This window comes from Globicephala melas, chromosome X (assembly GCF_963455315.2).
Source record: "Globicephala melas chromosome X, mGloMel1.2, whole genome shotgun sequence".
NCBI classification, from domain to species: domain Eukaryota; kingdom Metazoa; phylum Chordata; class Mammalia; order Artiodactyla; family Delphinidae; genus Globicephala; species Globicephala melas.
This window is the reverse complement of record NC_083335.1, coordinates 36,426,435-36,441,464: the sequence shown is the minus strand read 5'-3', so window position 1 is coordinate 36,441,464 and position 15,030 is coordinate 36,426,435. Positions and strand designations below refer to the sequence as shown.

The window sequence follows — 15,030 nt, the reverse complement described above, 5'->3', positions numbered from 1 at the left end:
TCCTTGTATAAGACCTGGTCCCTGCCCTGGAGGGGCTCACAGCCAGTGGATTCAGGGGAGACCCCATTAATAAACAGGAGACTACTGAAGAGTAATCAGGAGCCAACTGTAGGGTATTGGATCTAAGTACAATACAGATTTATCCAAGAGGGAGCCCAGAGAGGGGCGGTTTGCGGGCTCTTCAAAATTTTCACATAGGACAGCATGACTGATCTGTGCTAAGAATATGCTTAGAGAGCAAAAGCAGGGAGGAGAAAGTTCTAAGTAGTGATGGAATTCACCTGAAGCCAAAGTTTGGCATCAGACATGAACATGGACAGAGAAGGCTTTGAGAAGGTATCATACCTGATGAGAGCAAAATGGCTTTCTGAGGAGCAGTGGGAAACCGGCTTGGCTGAGATGAGATGGTGTCAAATATTTCCTGTGAATTAAAATTCATAAAACATCTCACTGCAACTTGCACATATTTCATGGGACTGAACACTTTGAGGCAATAACCTTTGACAGCATTTTTCAGGTGGATGACTTAACATGACTTAAGCTCAGATGAGGTGAGGACCAGAGGCTGGAAGCCCGGGAATTCAGAATAAGGACTTTGGACTTGATGAAAGAGTCCATAATGGTGTCATTGAAGATGCGTGATCAAGATTGGAACATTGGCATGTGGCTGGTACACGGAGTGAAGGGGGAAGGAGTCAGGGAGACCATTTAGGAAGCTGCTACAGTAGACTAGAGGCGAGGAGCTGCGTGCCTGGACCGGGATGGAAGCAGCAGACTGGAGAAGGGACAAATCTGAGAACTACTGTAGAGACAGAAACACCAGCATTTAGAGCTTGCAGGTGAAGAGCCAGAGGAAGCCCTTATGTATCTCAGGGTAACATAAGCATGAGAGCAACTTTGTTAGAAGTTCATGTTCAATTGAAGGCCTCTCATCTCTGCAGCCTGCCATTCCTTTCTAGTGAACCCCCTTTCCAAGTTAACTCTGTGGTACCTATTCAGTATCCTAATTCTGCAAAAATTCAGGCTCATCCAATGGAAGTCTTAAAGCATTTATTCATTCACCTGATTTTGCAAAATTAGGTGGATGAATAAATGCTATAGGGTTTCTAACTTGGAAGACAAAAGCATGCAATTCATCCTACTGCTAGGGCTTCACAAAAGTGTGACATGTCCAGAGTTTGTTCTCATAGAAATGAATGCTTTCTTACTTCATGTCCGCTGTGCCCTTCCTGTGAACCCTGTCCCCTGAGAAAATCTTAGAGCACCAATTTGCTAACTTAATTTGTAAAAGGTTAGTGAATCAATGCCCTGAGACTTTTATAGAAGTATTTGAAATTAATTAGCCTTGTCAACTTTTATTTATATAGGCTCTCTTCCAATTATATCTTCCCCCCCAAGTATAACTTTTCAATAAGATTGATTTTAAACAATAAAACTTAGAGAATCTGTGTAAGATTGAAGAATTTAAATATGTGGGTTTATTATTAACACAGTAGCAAATATGTCAAGGAAACACGCCCCATGAAAAGTGTTTCAAAGAAACACACATCTGCTCTGAGAAAGGTCTGTACCCAATAAGTAAGCCCGAAGAGGCTTGTTTGCTTGGTGATGCCAGCAGATAAGACTGGCAAACCTCGGTGTGACTGAAGAAGCCAGTTTGAGACTCAGCCTAGCCCAGGAGAGCTACTGGACCCTGGCCGCGCTCAGCGAACCTTGGCACGATGGTGTTCACATTTTGGAAGGTCTTTCTGATCCTAAGCTGCCTTGCAGGTAAGGAAAGGATCTCCAACCGACCACAGATCATTGGGAATAGAGTTTCTTTTTAAACTGAAATCACAAATTTTTACATAGACTATTCCACTCCTGTGCTTAAAAGGAACTATGATTCGTATGCTGAGTAAAATAATTTTCGGAAATCTTGCTCAGCAAATATGTGTCATGCCGATATTTTGGGGGCCCAGCCTGTAAATAGAATTGTTTTATGTAGTTTCTGAATAAGGATTTCTTTCACAGGAAAATCACAGTATCTCCCTTTTTTTCGTTTGAAAGTTGAACAGATGAATTTACTCAGAAGCTGAAGTTTGTGCCAAGGATACATTTTTCTCTGTTTTACTTCAGCATTTCCTTCAAACTCATTTTGATTGACTTGCTAAGCCTGGCCGGGAGTGCCTGCCATGCTTTACTATCTAACATTTCTTAAGAGTTGTCCTTTTCCAAACATAAGACTGTGTTTAGGAAAATATGTGAGTGTTTTATCATTGTGCACACTATGGGTGTTCTTAGGGGTTTGAGTGGAACAAAATTATTTTTAGAGTCAAAATCCTAATGTTGGTAGGCCCAGGAGAGATCACTAATTCAGAAAAACCCCTTGGCCAGTTTTTTCAAATACCGGATACATTTTGAATCTGTTCTTATGATAAATTAGGTCCATGGTAGATACATGAAGGTTGTTTACCCAAGAAATGATATTTTTAAGCCATCAGTAATATTAGGCAGTTATTAGAATGAGGTTTACTAAACATATTTAATGACATAAGAAAATGCTCAGGATAAAATATTGAGTGAAAAAGCAGGATATACCCACATTCCTAGAATAAATTACTAGAAGGTTATATACCAAACTGCTCATGGTGATTGCCTCCGGCTGCTGGGATTATAGATGTTTTTTTATCTTATTCTCTGCCTTTTTCATATTTTCCACGGTTTCTACAAAGAATATTACATAAATTTTATAATCAGAAAAAAGTGTTACTTTTCAAAACTATATGGTATTTAGTAATAGCTCTCTAAATGTTCGTTACTGTTTAAACAAACATGTTCCGTGGAGTCACCAGAAGGCAATACTGCATTTATCCAGTGATCTAACCAGGACTTAGAGCTGGAAAAAGCCGCCTTTCTCAATTTCCATCCTAGTGGGAACATATGTTACTATTTTCCCTTTCCCCCAGGGATATTCATTTTAAAACCTTAACTTTAGACAGTGAAAGTCTTTGTTCCTTTTAAAGAGCTTCCAGTCATTAGCTAATTGGGTCGCCCCTGGGCCTTCTGCACTAGCCCTCTAAAAATCACACCTGTAGTCAACACCTACTTCCCTATGTGACGCCTTTCTCTGGCCTATACTAGATGCCAGTTTCAGAACAGTTGCAAGAGTGGTTGTTCACTCTAACAAACATATATATATATATATATATATATATAATTTTTACCGATTATAAGTGTAATGTATGGTCTTTGTAGAGAGGTTGGAAATACGGAAATGTATAAATAAGAAAATAAAAGTCACCAGAAATCTTACCAGAGATTTGGGTGAATTTCTTATTTTTTTCCTTTGCAAGTGTATGTATTACATTACAAAATTGGGTTTATACCTTGTATACATTTTTTTTTATTGTTTAAAACTTACTTAGATGGTGTCAGGATCTTACTTGATTATGACTTTTGGAACAAAGCCCAATCAGAGTGACCAATAAATACTTCAGAGACTTTGTTTTTAAATTACTGTATAACTGGTTTTGTTGGTGTATAGTGTACATATACAATTTAGCTGGCCCAAAGCAAAATGTGGTAGTGTCAGTCTAGTAGATAGAATGGAAATATGGTACAATATATGCTACAATATATTGTTGTTTGCTTACATAAGTATGGAAGTCAGAGAAAGAAAGACTTCAGTAATGTATGCCTGGCGTTAGTAGTGTCCATCAGTTGATCCAGAAATGGCTGTGAGGTAATGTTTCCATCCATGTGTAATTTGATGTCCTACCTGGACTTGTTTCCTGGTCAGGAAGAATGTCACATTTTTGGTGTCAAGCATGGTGCTTGGCACATGGTGGGCACATAGGAAAGGTTTACTGAAAGAATTAACTACCTTCCGAAATCTTGCCATTCGTGACATGGATGGACCTTAAGGGCATTATGCAAAGTGAAATAAGTCAGAGAAAGACAAACACTGTATGATCTCACTCATATGTAGAATTGTATCTAAAAACAAAAAACTGAATTCATAGAAACAGAGAGTATAGCAGTGGTTACCAGGGGTGGTTGGTGTGCGGTAATGTGGAGATGTTGTTCGAAGGGTATAAACTTCCGGTTAGAAGATGAATAAGTTCTGGGGATCTAATGTACAGCATGGTGACTATAATTGACAATACTGTATTATATGGTTGAAAGTTTTTAAGAGGGTAGATCTTAAATATTGTCACCACAAAAAAGAAAACATAATTATGTGATGTGATGGAAGTGTTAGTTAATGCTATGGTGGTAATCATTTTGAAATATATATCAAATCAACACTTTGTACAGCTTAAACTTACACGATGTTATATGTAAATCATATTTGAATAAAGGTGGAAAAATAAAACAGTGGATTACCTCCTCAAACCCCAAGCATCCAGAAATGATTTTCACTTACATATATAAAATGAATTTTTTGTACAGGTAAGCATGACTGATTTTATTTTAATGAAAACCTTTCTGCTGACTTCTAAGGAAGTTGGGTTAAATTCTACTTCAGGAAAATAATGTTAATCAACAATGTCTTCTGCAAAAAAAAAATGTCTTTTGCAAAAGTTCAAGCATATCATTTTAGATGCTTGTAATATATATTAGTCACCTGTTGGAAAGATATGTTAATGTTGTTTCCATTCTCGGAAGGTACGTGCTATGCATTTTAATGCCGTAATATATTTGAACTTTGGTTTTGCAGTCAGATCCATAAAGTTAGTGATCATTTGGTTATATTATTCCCTAACTCAAAAATGAAGCAATTTTGCATGAAGTTGCTGGAAATTAAATCACTTCAAATGCATCAGGTCAAATATGGCTATTTGGTATAATAGGAGAATAATAATCCCCCTACAAGCAAAGTGCCTTCCACATTGTAGGCATTAAATAGATGAATGAACAATCATTACCAAAACATGAGGCATTTAAAATCTTTCTAGAGTGTTGATTAACTCAAGTGTATACAACTTGGATTATTTTCCTTTAATAGTATTCACTGATTTTTAAAAGCAGTCACACATATTTCAATCATGTATGTGTTTTTTTTGGGGGCGTGTTGTTTTTAATTCAGCCAGGTCAGTGAGTGAAATTGCAATTCTGAGTTTTGTTTAAATCAGGTACTAATCTTTATTTTGCTGTTTATTCACAGTCTTGTCAATGTGGAGATTTTTTCTGACTTTTTCAATTTTTAAATAATTTCTCAATTTAAACTAAATGAATCCAAAGGAAGGGAACATTTTTTTTTCCTGACACACACAGAATCACTTTCAGTTTAAGACTAAATTTGTACTGTTCACTATCCACATGTGGCTATTTAAATATAAATGAATTCAAATTAAATAAAATAAGAAATTCTGTTCTTCAGTCACACTAGCCACATTTCAGGTGTTCCATAGCTACACGTGGGTAATGGCTACTGAACTGGACAGCACAGCTGTAGAACATTTCCATCATCACAGAAAGTTCTATTGGACAGTGCTGGGATAGACAGTGGTCTCAGAGGTTTAAGTAGTGAGTGTGCACTAATTGAATGATGTGACTTTTTTTTTAAAGTTCATCTGGAAATATATAACTCAGCTCTGAAATGTATTGTCATTATATTAGAGATGGACAGTTTCTGAAAACTGTCTTTTCTTCAGAATTTAAGGATTGATTATGGTGCTGAGTATTGGGAATCAGGGCAATAAAAATGGCCTGGAAATATTGCCTTGCCAATTGTTACCTATTTACAGAACAATGTGTCGTATTCTTAAAAATATGTTGTCTCACAGTAGATTTGGAGGTTACCATACTTATTCCGAGGTGATATTGTTGAGCTTTTACAGATCTCAATTTACATATTTATATGTCTTCTATTAAAAATACGTTGAAAATCCCAAATCCTTGATTTTCATTTGCCTCCGTTCTGGTCTGTACTATAAATGGTTCCTCATGCGTTGACATGGCAGGCAGAGATTGTGTCTGTCTTGTTCATTAGTATTTCCCCAGTGTTAGCACTGTTTGTGGCAGAAAATAGGTGTTCAACAGATACTAACTGATAGGCATCAAGACTTCTTCCATGGCTTACCTTGTGTGAGAATTGTGTTTACTCTGCCTTCAGGCACTTTTGTCGAGGGTAGCCCTTAAAGGCTTTTTTGGTTTGTTTTTGGTTTTTGTTCTTTTTTTGCCTTACCTATCATAAATTATTACCTTTAGCCAATCCCATAATAGATACTGGGACATAAAATAGAGGACCAAAATGATGGCCAAATAATACTTTCAACATCCCTTTTTTAGGGGAAAGTTTATGGGAACTTTAATGGCCACCGAATCCCCATTCTATCCCTTTAATTTTGGATGCTTTAAAGACATTTGGAAGTCACTATTTGGGCATAGCCAGAGGTGGATGTGGCTAACTTCCAGGAGAAATGAGATGGGCTTCTGAGGGCAGGAGAGAGTCACTTAGCTTTCTCCAGTGAACTTTCCATCAGAAAATGTAGCTGATTTCTGCAGGCCAATTTTGTTTTGGGGATACGCATTATGGGAACCAGAAACACATAGGGAGGAGAACATTGGGAAAGGGAAAACCGCATGGAGTTAGAAGGTGCTGCATTGGTGTCTACCCTAAAACACTTCTCTCAATTCATCAAGACATTGGTTGCCATGTAAACAGCCAACTCTAACAGAGAAGCAGCTGGACCAGATGGCCTGGCTGTGACAAAGGACATGGCTATTGAATCCAGGAAACCAAGGGTAATCAGTACCATGGTTTGCTTTTTCTTTAAAATTTTCAAAATGTTTAATTCTCTGAGTTCCTTTTGCCTGACCACTGTCATTAAGAAAAAATAAAATTAAAGTCGTCTTTGGGAAGGGGGCCAGGAATTTGTCTTTCTGTACTATTTCCTCTGATCTTCCCACCATCTTTGTATCCTCATCCTGTCCCAACCTGGAAGGCAGCTAGCGTTCTCACTCTAGCCCCCCTGCAGCATAGAGAGCACCTCTTAAACTTGACCTTTTCTAATACTTGCCTGACAGTCTTATGTTCCATCCGGGAAAGCTTCTGTACTCTGACTTCGCAATGGATAATAACCAGTTATTACCATGAGCCAATGCCTCTATAGTGTTACCCAAAATATTGTCCCCTATAACATCCCTTGGGAAAATGTTTACATAGTACTAAGGATTTCAAGTACAGTGGTAGGCTGGATTTTGGGGTAGGGAGCTCTTTGGTATTCCTCTAAATCGTATGGGAAGCAGATCCTTTTCTAAGGCCAATAGTTCTCTTAGGCCCCTTTTACAGTCTTAAATCTTGAGGGAGATTTCTGGTTTGGGCAAAATGACATAGATCTGTGTCTCCTTGCTTCTCCCTACTAAGCACAAGTATAAAGCCTCCCTGGAAATAATGCAAGAGACAACCAAGGGAAAACTCTGAAAGATAGTAAGAAGAAAGCAAACTGGCTTGGACCCTGGGAACTACAGAGAGGCAGGGTATCTTATGCCTCTTTATCCAAAGGAGGAAGGGGCCCCAGTCCTGGCATTTCTTGATCCTAACATAGCAGCCCACAGGGAGACTGATTCTTCCCCCAAACTGAGTGGGAGTCCCTCTAACATCAGATGAGCTCAACACCCCTGGCAAGGGGCAATCATCAGGAGACCCACCAACGATAGTAGACAAAAGAAGCGATCTCCTTCCTCACTGGGCCTGAGACTCCCTACTTTCACCTAGCGATACTGAGGAGGGAGGGTGGAACAGATAAGAGGGATGAAACCACAGAAAGTATCTGGTTCTAGAAGGCTCTTTGTCTCTCCTCCCCCACAAAGAGACACCAGGGCAGCTGGGGGTTCCAATAGGAGTGTCCTGCCATACCTGTCTCCCACTGAGAGATACGCAGAAACCTGACCTAGGGAAATGCTTCCACGTGCTCAGGCGACGGGGTCAGGGATAAATAGAAGCCCTGGTGACCCCAGATAACCAAACAGACCAAAACAACACCACAAAAATTAAACTGGCATTAGAAATATGCAAAAATAGGCCAAGACCTGTGTGCAAAACATAAAACAAAAGTGACTGTCTGCTAAAATAAAAGATTTAAGTAGGAGTTTTCTAACACAATGCCTGTAGGTTTTGACAAATGTATAATCACATGTATCTACCATTATATTATTGTACAGAGTATTTTCACTCCCCTAAAAATCCTCTGTGCTCCACTTATTGATGTCTTCCTCTACACCAACCCCTGTCAACCGCTCATCTTTTTACTGTCTGCATAGTTTTGCCTTTTCCACAATGTCATATAGTTGGAATCATACAGTGTGTAGCCTTTTCAAATTGGCTTCTTTCACTTAGGAATATGCATTTAAGGTTCCTCCATGTCTTTTCATGGCTTGATAGCTCATTTCTTTTTAGCACTGAATAATATTGTCAGTGTCTGGATGTACCACAGTTTATCAATCCATTCACTTACTGAAGGACATCTTGGTTGCTTCCAAGTTTTGGCAGTTATAAATAAAGCTGCTATAAACCTGTGTGCAGATTTTTGTGTAGACATAAGTCTTCAACTTCTTTGGTTAAATATCAAGGAACACAATTGCTGGATAGTATGGTAAGAGTATGTTTAGTTTTGTAAGAAACCACCAAACTATCTCAAAATGCCTGTACCATTTTACATTCCCACCAGCAACAAATGTTGCTGGTGCTCCACATCCTCATCAGCATTCAGTGTGTCACTGTTGTGGATTTTTTTTTAAAATTTAAAAAAAATTTTGGTTGCGCCATGCGGCATGTGGAATCTTAGTTCCCCGACCAGGGATCGAACCTGTCCCCCTCCATTAGAAGCGCAGAGTCTTAACCACTGGACCACCAGGGAAGTCCCCCAGTAGTGTTGTTTTAATTTGCATTTCCCTGCTGACATAAAATGTGGAGCATCTTTTCATATGCTCATTTGCCATCTATATAGCACCTTTGGTGAGCTGTCTCTTTAAGGTCTTTGCCATTTTATAATCTGGTTGTTTGCTTTCTTATTATTGAGTTTTAAGAGTTCTTTGTATATTTTGGATAATGGTCCTTTATTATCTTTGTCTTCTGTAAATATCATGCTTTTGGTGTCATCATCAAACCCAAGGTCATCTAGATTTTCTCTTATGTTATGTTGTAGGAGTTTTATACCTTTGCTTTTTACATTTAGATCTGTGATCCATTTTGAGATAATTTTTGTGAAATGTGTAAGTTCTATGTCTAGATCCTTTTTTTTTGACACATGGAAATCCAGTTGTTCCAGAACCATTTGTTGGGAAGATTTTCTTTCCTCCATTGTATTGCCTTTGCTCCTTTGTCAAAGATCGGTTGACTATATTTATGTGGGTCTACTTCTGGCCTCTCTATTCTGTTCCATTGATCTATTTGTCTATTCTTTCATCAGTATTACACAGTCTTGATTACTGTAGCTTTATACGAAGTCTTTAAGTTGGTTAGTGTCAGTCCTCCAACTTTGTTTTTCTCCTTCAGTATTTGTCTTGGTTATTCTGGGTCTTTTGCCTCGCCATATAAACTTTGGAATAACTTTGTTGCTATCCACATAATAACTTGCTGGGATTTTGACTGGGATTACATTGAGTCCATAGATGAAGTTGGGAAGAACTGATATCTCGGAAATATTGAGTCTTCCTTAAACATGGAATATCTCTCCATTTATTAATTCTTGTCTGATTTCTTTCATCAGAATTTTTTAGTTTTCCTCATACAGATCTTGTACGTATTTTGTTAGACTTACACTGAAGTATTTCATTTCTGGGAGTGCTAATGTAAATTGTATTGTGTTTTTTTTATTTTAATTTTATTGTAGTATAGTTGATTTACAAAGTTGTGTTAGTTTCAGGTGTACAGCAAAGTGATTCAGTTATACATATACATATATTCATTCTTTTTAAGGTTCTTTTCCCATATAGGTTATCCCAGAATATTGAGTAGAGTCCCGTTTATAGATAGGAAAGCGATAAAGTTTTGTACATTAACCTTGTATCCCGAAAATTTGCAATAATCATTTATTAGTTTCAGGAGATTTTTGCTGATTCTTTTGGATTTTCTACATAGGCAGTCATGTCATCTCTTGTTTCCTTCACAATCTGTATACCTTTTATTCCCTTTTTATGTCTTATTGCATTAGCTAGGCTTCCAGTATGAGGTTGAAAAGGAGTGATGAAAGGGGATATCCTTGCCTTGTTCCTGACCTTAGTAGGAAAGCTTCTAGTTTTTCACCATTAAGTATGATGTTAGCTGTAGGGTTTTTGTAAATGTTCTTCATCAAGTTGAAGAAGTCCTCTGTTCCTAGTTTATTGAGAACTTTTATCATGAATGCATGTTGGATTTTGTCAAACGCTTTCTCTGAATAAATTGATATGATCATGTGATATTTTTCTTTAGCCTATTGCTGTGATGAGTTACATTAATCAATTTTCAAGTGTTGAACTGGCCTTGCATAGTTGGGGTAAACCATTCAGTGTAATCTCTCATATCAACAGGCTAACTTAAAAAAAAAAGAGCATATCAATTGATACAGAAAAAGTACCTGACAAAATCCAACACCCATTCATGAAAGAGAGAAACCAAAAAACCAAAACAAAAAACCCAAAACCTCTTAGCATGTTAGGAATAGACGATGTGTTAGTTTCCAAAAGCTGCTGCAACAAATCGCCATAAACTGGGTGGCTTAAAACAGACAAATTTATTCTCTCACCGTTCTGGAGGCCAAAATTCCAAAGTCAAAGTGCTGGCAGAATTGATTCTGGAGAATCCATGCCATGCCTTTCTCCGAGCTTGCTGCTAGCAATTCTTGGCGTTCCTGGCTTGTATATGCTTCACTCCAATTTCTGACTCCATCTTCACATGGCCTTTCCTTCTATGTATCTGTGTGACAAATCTCACTCTCCTTGTTCTTATAATGACGGCAGTCATTGGGTTTAGGCCCCACCTTAAATCCAGGGTGATCTATGTCATCATTAATTACATTGCAAAGACCCTGTTTCCAAATAAGATCACATTCACAGGCACCAGGGATTAGCACTTGTTCGTATCCTTTTGGGGGCCCCAATTCAACCCATGGCAGAATTCCCTTAACTTGATAAAGAACATCTACAAATATCCTATAGCTAACATTGTATTTAATGGTGAAATACTGAATGCTTTTCCCCTAAGACTGGGGACAAGGCAAGGATGTCTACTTTCTCAACTCTCTTATTCAATAAAATACTGGAAGTTATAGCTGCTGTAATAAGGCAATAAAAATTAATTAAAGACATACAGATAGGAAAGGAAGAAATAATGTTCGCTCTACCCAACAAAAGACTAGCATCTAGGTTGTATAGAGAACTCTCAAAATTCAACAGTAAAAAATTAAGCAATCAGAAAATGGGCAAAAGACATTTTGCTGAGGAAGATATACAAATGGCAAATAATCACAGGAAAAGTTATTTAGCATCATTAATTTGCATTAGGGGAATGCAAATTAAAATCACAATAATATATTACTACGCACCTATTAGAATGGCTAAATTAGAAAATAGTGACAGCACCAAATGCTGATGAGGATGTGGAGAGGCTGAACCACTCATACACTTTGGAAAACAGTGTGGCTGTTTTTTGCTTTTACTTTTAGTAAAACTAAACATGTAACTACCATCTAACCCAGCAATTGCACTCTTGGGAATTTATCCCAGAGACATGGGAATTTATCCTCATACAAAAATCTGTACATGAATGTTTGTTGGAGTTTTATTCAACTGCTAAAAACTAGAAACAACCCAGATGTCCCTAAATGGGTAAATGGTTAAACAAATGATGGTACATACATAACACTGAATGTTACTAAGCAATAAAAGGCAATGAACTACTGATACACAGAACAATTTGGATGAATTCCTAGGTAATTATGCTGAGTGAAAAAAAGCTAATCAGCAAAAAGGTTACCATGCTTCCATTTACGTAACATTTATGAAATGACAAAATTTTAGAAATGGAAGACAGATTAGTGGTTGCCAATGCTTAGGATCAGGGATGGGGTACAGGAGGGAGGTGAGTGCGATTATGGAAGGGAAATTTGAGGGATCTTTGTGGTGGTGGACTGTTCAGTATCTTGACTGTGGTTGTGGATACACAAACCTACACATGTGATAAAATTGTGTAGAATTAAATGCATACACACACAGGAGTACAAGTAAAACTGGAGAAACCTGAAATGAATAAAATCAGGGGACTGTATCAATGTCAGTGTCCTTGTTGTGATATTATACAGTAGTTTTACAAAATAAGTTACCATGGGGGTGCTGAGTAAAGTGTACATGGGATCTCCATCTTATTTCTTAGAATTGCGTGTGAATCTACTATTATCCCAATAAAATTTTCAATTAAATATTGTTGAGGGCCCAAAAGACTTTTTGCTATGTAGGTTATTTCTATCTATATTTATTGTATTAGAAAGTAAAACTAAAAGAAATTTAAACACAAAAATACACAAACATGCATTCCATTAGCCACTAGAGGAATATCATTACTTGTCCTGTAACTGCTGGAACACTCCGTTGTACACTCATGAGAAGATGAGAGTGAAAAAAATAACAACTTAGTATTATTATGAACATCATTTTGATCTTGTAGCCTCCCCAAAATGGTCTCAGGGCTAGGATGACCAACTCATCTAGTTTTACTGGGACTTTCCTGGTTTAAGCAGTGAAAGTCCTGGCAAAACCAGTATAGCTTGCCTGAGACTCACCTGGTTTTAAAACTGAAAGCGCCATATCTACAGAACCTCATCAGCCCTGGGCAAACTGAACTGGTTGTTCTCCATACTCATGGACTTTTTGGGTCCTTGGACAACGCTTTAAGAACCTCTTTGTCAGGCCATCCTTACACAGAAGAAATTCCCAGTTCAGTGTTATTACCTCACCATCACGTAGGAGTTGAACATCTTCACATTGTAATTTGTTAGAAACTCCCCTACCCCATGCCAGTTGCTTGCTCGACTTTCCTATATGGTTCATTCTACATTCTCCTTACCTTGGATTCCCCAAATAAGATGTCATTGAAAGTGCTTTGTAATGAAAAAAATGTCATCAGAATGTGAGTGTGTACCATCGTTTTTTGATGATTATCTTTTCAGGTCCAGTTCGTGGAGTGCAAGTGACCATCCCAGACGATTTTGTGAATGTGACTGTTGGATCTAATGTCACTCTCATCTGCACCTACACCACCACTGTGGCCTCACTGGACAAGCTTTCCATCCAGTGGACATTCTTCCATAAGGAGTCACAGCCAGTTTCTGTAAGGACTTCTTCCCCCTAAACTCCTCTCCTTTGGTAGTCCTGACATAAACTGTTGGGGTCAGTGTGAGAAGAAGGAATGTTAAGCCAGTGGCAACAGGAGCAGAACCTCAGATGCAAGGTGTTTGAAGATAACTGTTTAGGGAAGATCATCATCTAAGTGACTTGGCTTTTGTCCTCTCCTCATATTCGGTTACAGCCTGTTATCTCAATTCTGTGTAGGTCAACATCAAGTATATCATGCATTCTAGAGTAGACAGGAAGGGTCTTTCTCACAGGTGAAATGAGCAGTAGTTCTGAAAGGGCTTCTCCCATCCCCCAGATCTCTCCCTATTATTTCCAGAAAACCCCAGTTGAAATATATGTCCTAGTTGATCTGCAAATCTCTGTCAAACTTAATATCTGGGCTCTGCCTGTCAAGTGAGCTAGCTCATTGTGACAGACTGAGTCCTGATGGAATGAGACTCTCCAGGTGGGTGGGTAAGGGCAAAGTAGTAATGAACCTTGGGAAGTAAAAGGCATCTGGAGGCTAGAGGATAAGAGACAGGAGGGGAGGCTAGGGTCTGGGGAAGAGGTTGCTGGAGGAGGGTGGGTGAAAGTCAAAGGAGGAGGATGATTCTACTTGCAAGCTGCCTATTCCCAGATTTTTTTCATCTGGCCCTAAGGGTAATGCCTTCTTTAAATTAGTCCAGGGACTAAAATGGTATACTCAAAAGTATGTGTGTGTGTGTGCATGTATATACACGTGTACGCATGTGCATGCACTCACGCATGTGAGTGTGCAAGCATGTATGCCAACACATATCCCTTGAGGGAAAAAGTCTGTAGCTTTCATCAGGTTTTCAGAAGGATGTATGATCCAAACAAGGAGTTCAGAGAAGAGACAAATCAGTGTGGTTTGGATATAGTGGAGTTGGGCCTTAAAGGAAAGCAAGGGTTCTGATTATAGAAAGACAGAGGGAGAGGCAAGTTGAGCGGGCTAGAGGAGGCCCAAGGGCAGACGTGGAGAAGAAGGAGGGCCAGTGTCTCTTCAGCCATCACTGGTCTTTTGGTCTTTTGTCTTTACCAAAGGTCCTGAATATTTGTTTAGCAGGAAACATCGTTCAAGGGGAGACTATCAATGCCACCCTCTAATCAAAGTTCAACAATTTTGCTCAGTACTGGTTACCTTAGACAAGTATCTGAATCACTCTGTGTCTCTCTTCAAAACATGGTAGAATAGTAATATTCTTCTACATGGGCAGTACACCATGTAGCATTCAGTTCTCAGATCCACCCACTTTTTTTTTTTTTACATCTTAATTGGAGTATAATTGCTTTACAATGGTGTGTTAGTTTCTGCTTTATAAAAAAGTGAATCAGTTATACATATACATATGTTCCCATATCTCTTCCCTCTTGCGTCTCCCTCCCTCCCACCCTCCCTATCCCACCCCTCTAGGTGGTCACAAAGCACTGAGCTGATCTCCCTGTGCTATGCGGCTGCTTCCCACTAGCTATCTATTTTACATTTGGTAGTGTATCTATGTCCATGCCACTCTCTCACTTCATCCCAGCTTACCCTTCCCCCTCCCCACGTCCTCAAGTCCATTCTCTAGTAGGTCTGTGTCTTTATTCCTGTCTTACCCCTAGGTTCTTCAAGACATTTTTTTTCTTAAATTCCATATATATGTGTTAGCATACGGTATTTGACTTTCTCTTTCTGACTTACTTCACTCTGTATGACAGACTCTAGGTCCA

General features: G+C 38.6%; 1 protein-coding gene across 1 annotated transcript in view; it reads left to right on the top strand.

Moving 5' to 3' along the window:
• Positions 1-306: 306 nt before the first annotated feature.
• The window catches only part of VSIG1 (V-set and immunoglobulin domain containing 1), a 34,504-nt gene continuing 19,780 nt past the window's right edge, over positions 307-15,030 (top strand). The window contains 4 exon segments of the mRNA XM_060292008.1: positions 307-336; positions 1,619-1,702; positions 1,704-1,770; positions 13,131-13,291. Coding sequence (XP_060147991.1) covers positions 307-336; positions 1,619-1,702; positions 1,704-1,770; positions 13,131-13,291 — 342 coding nt within the window.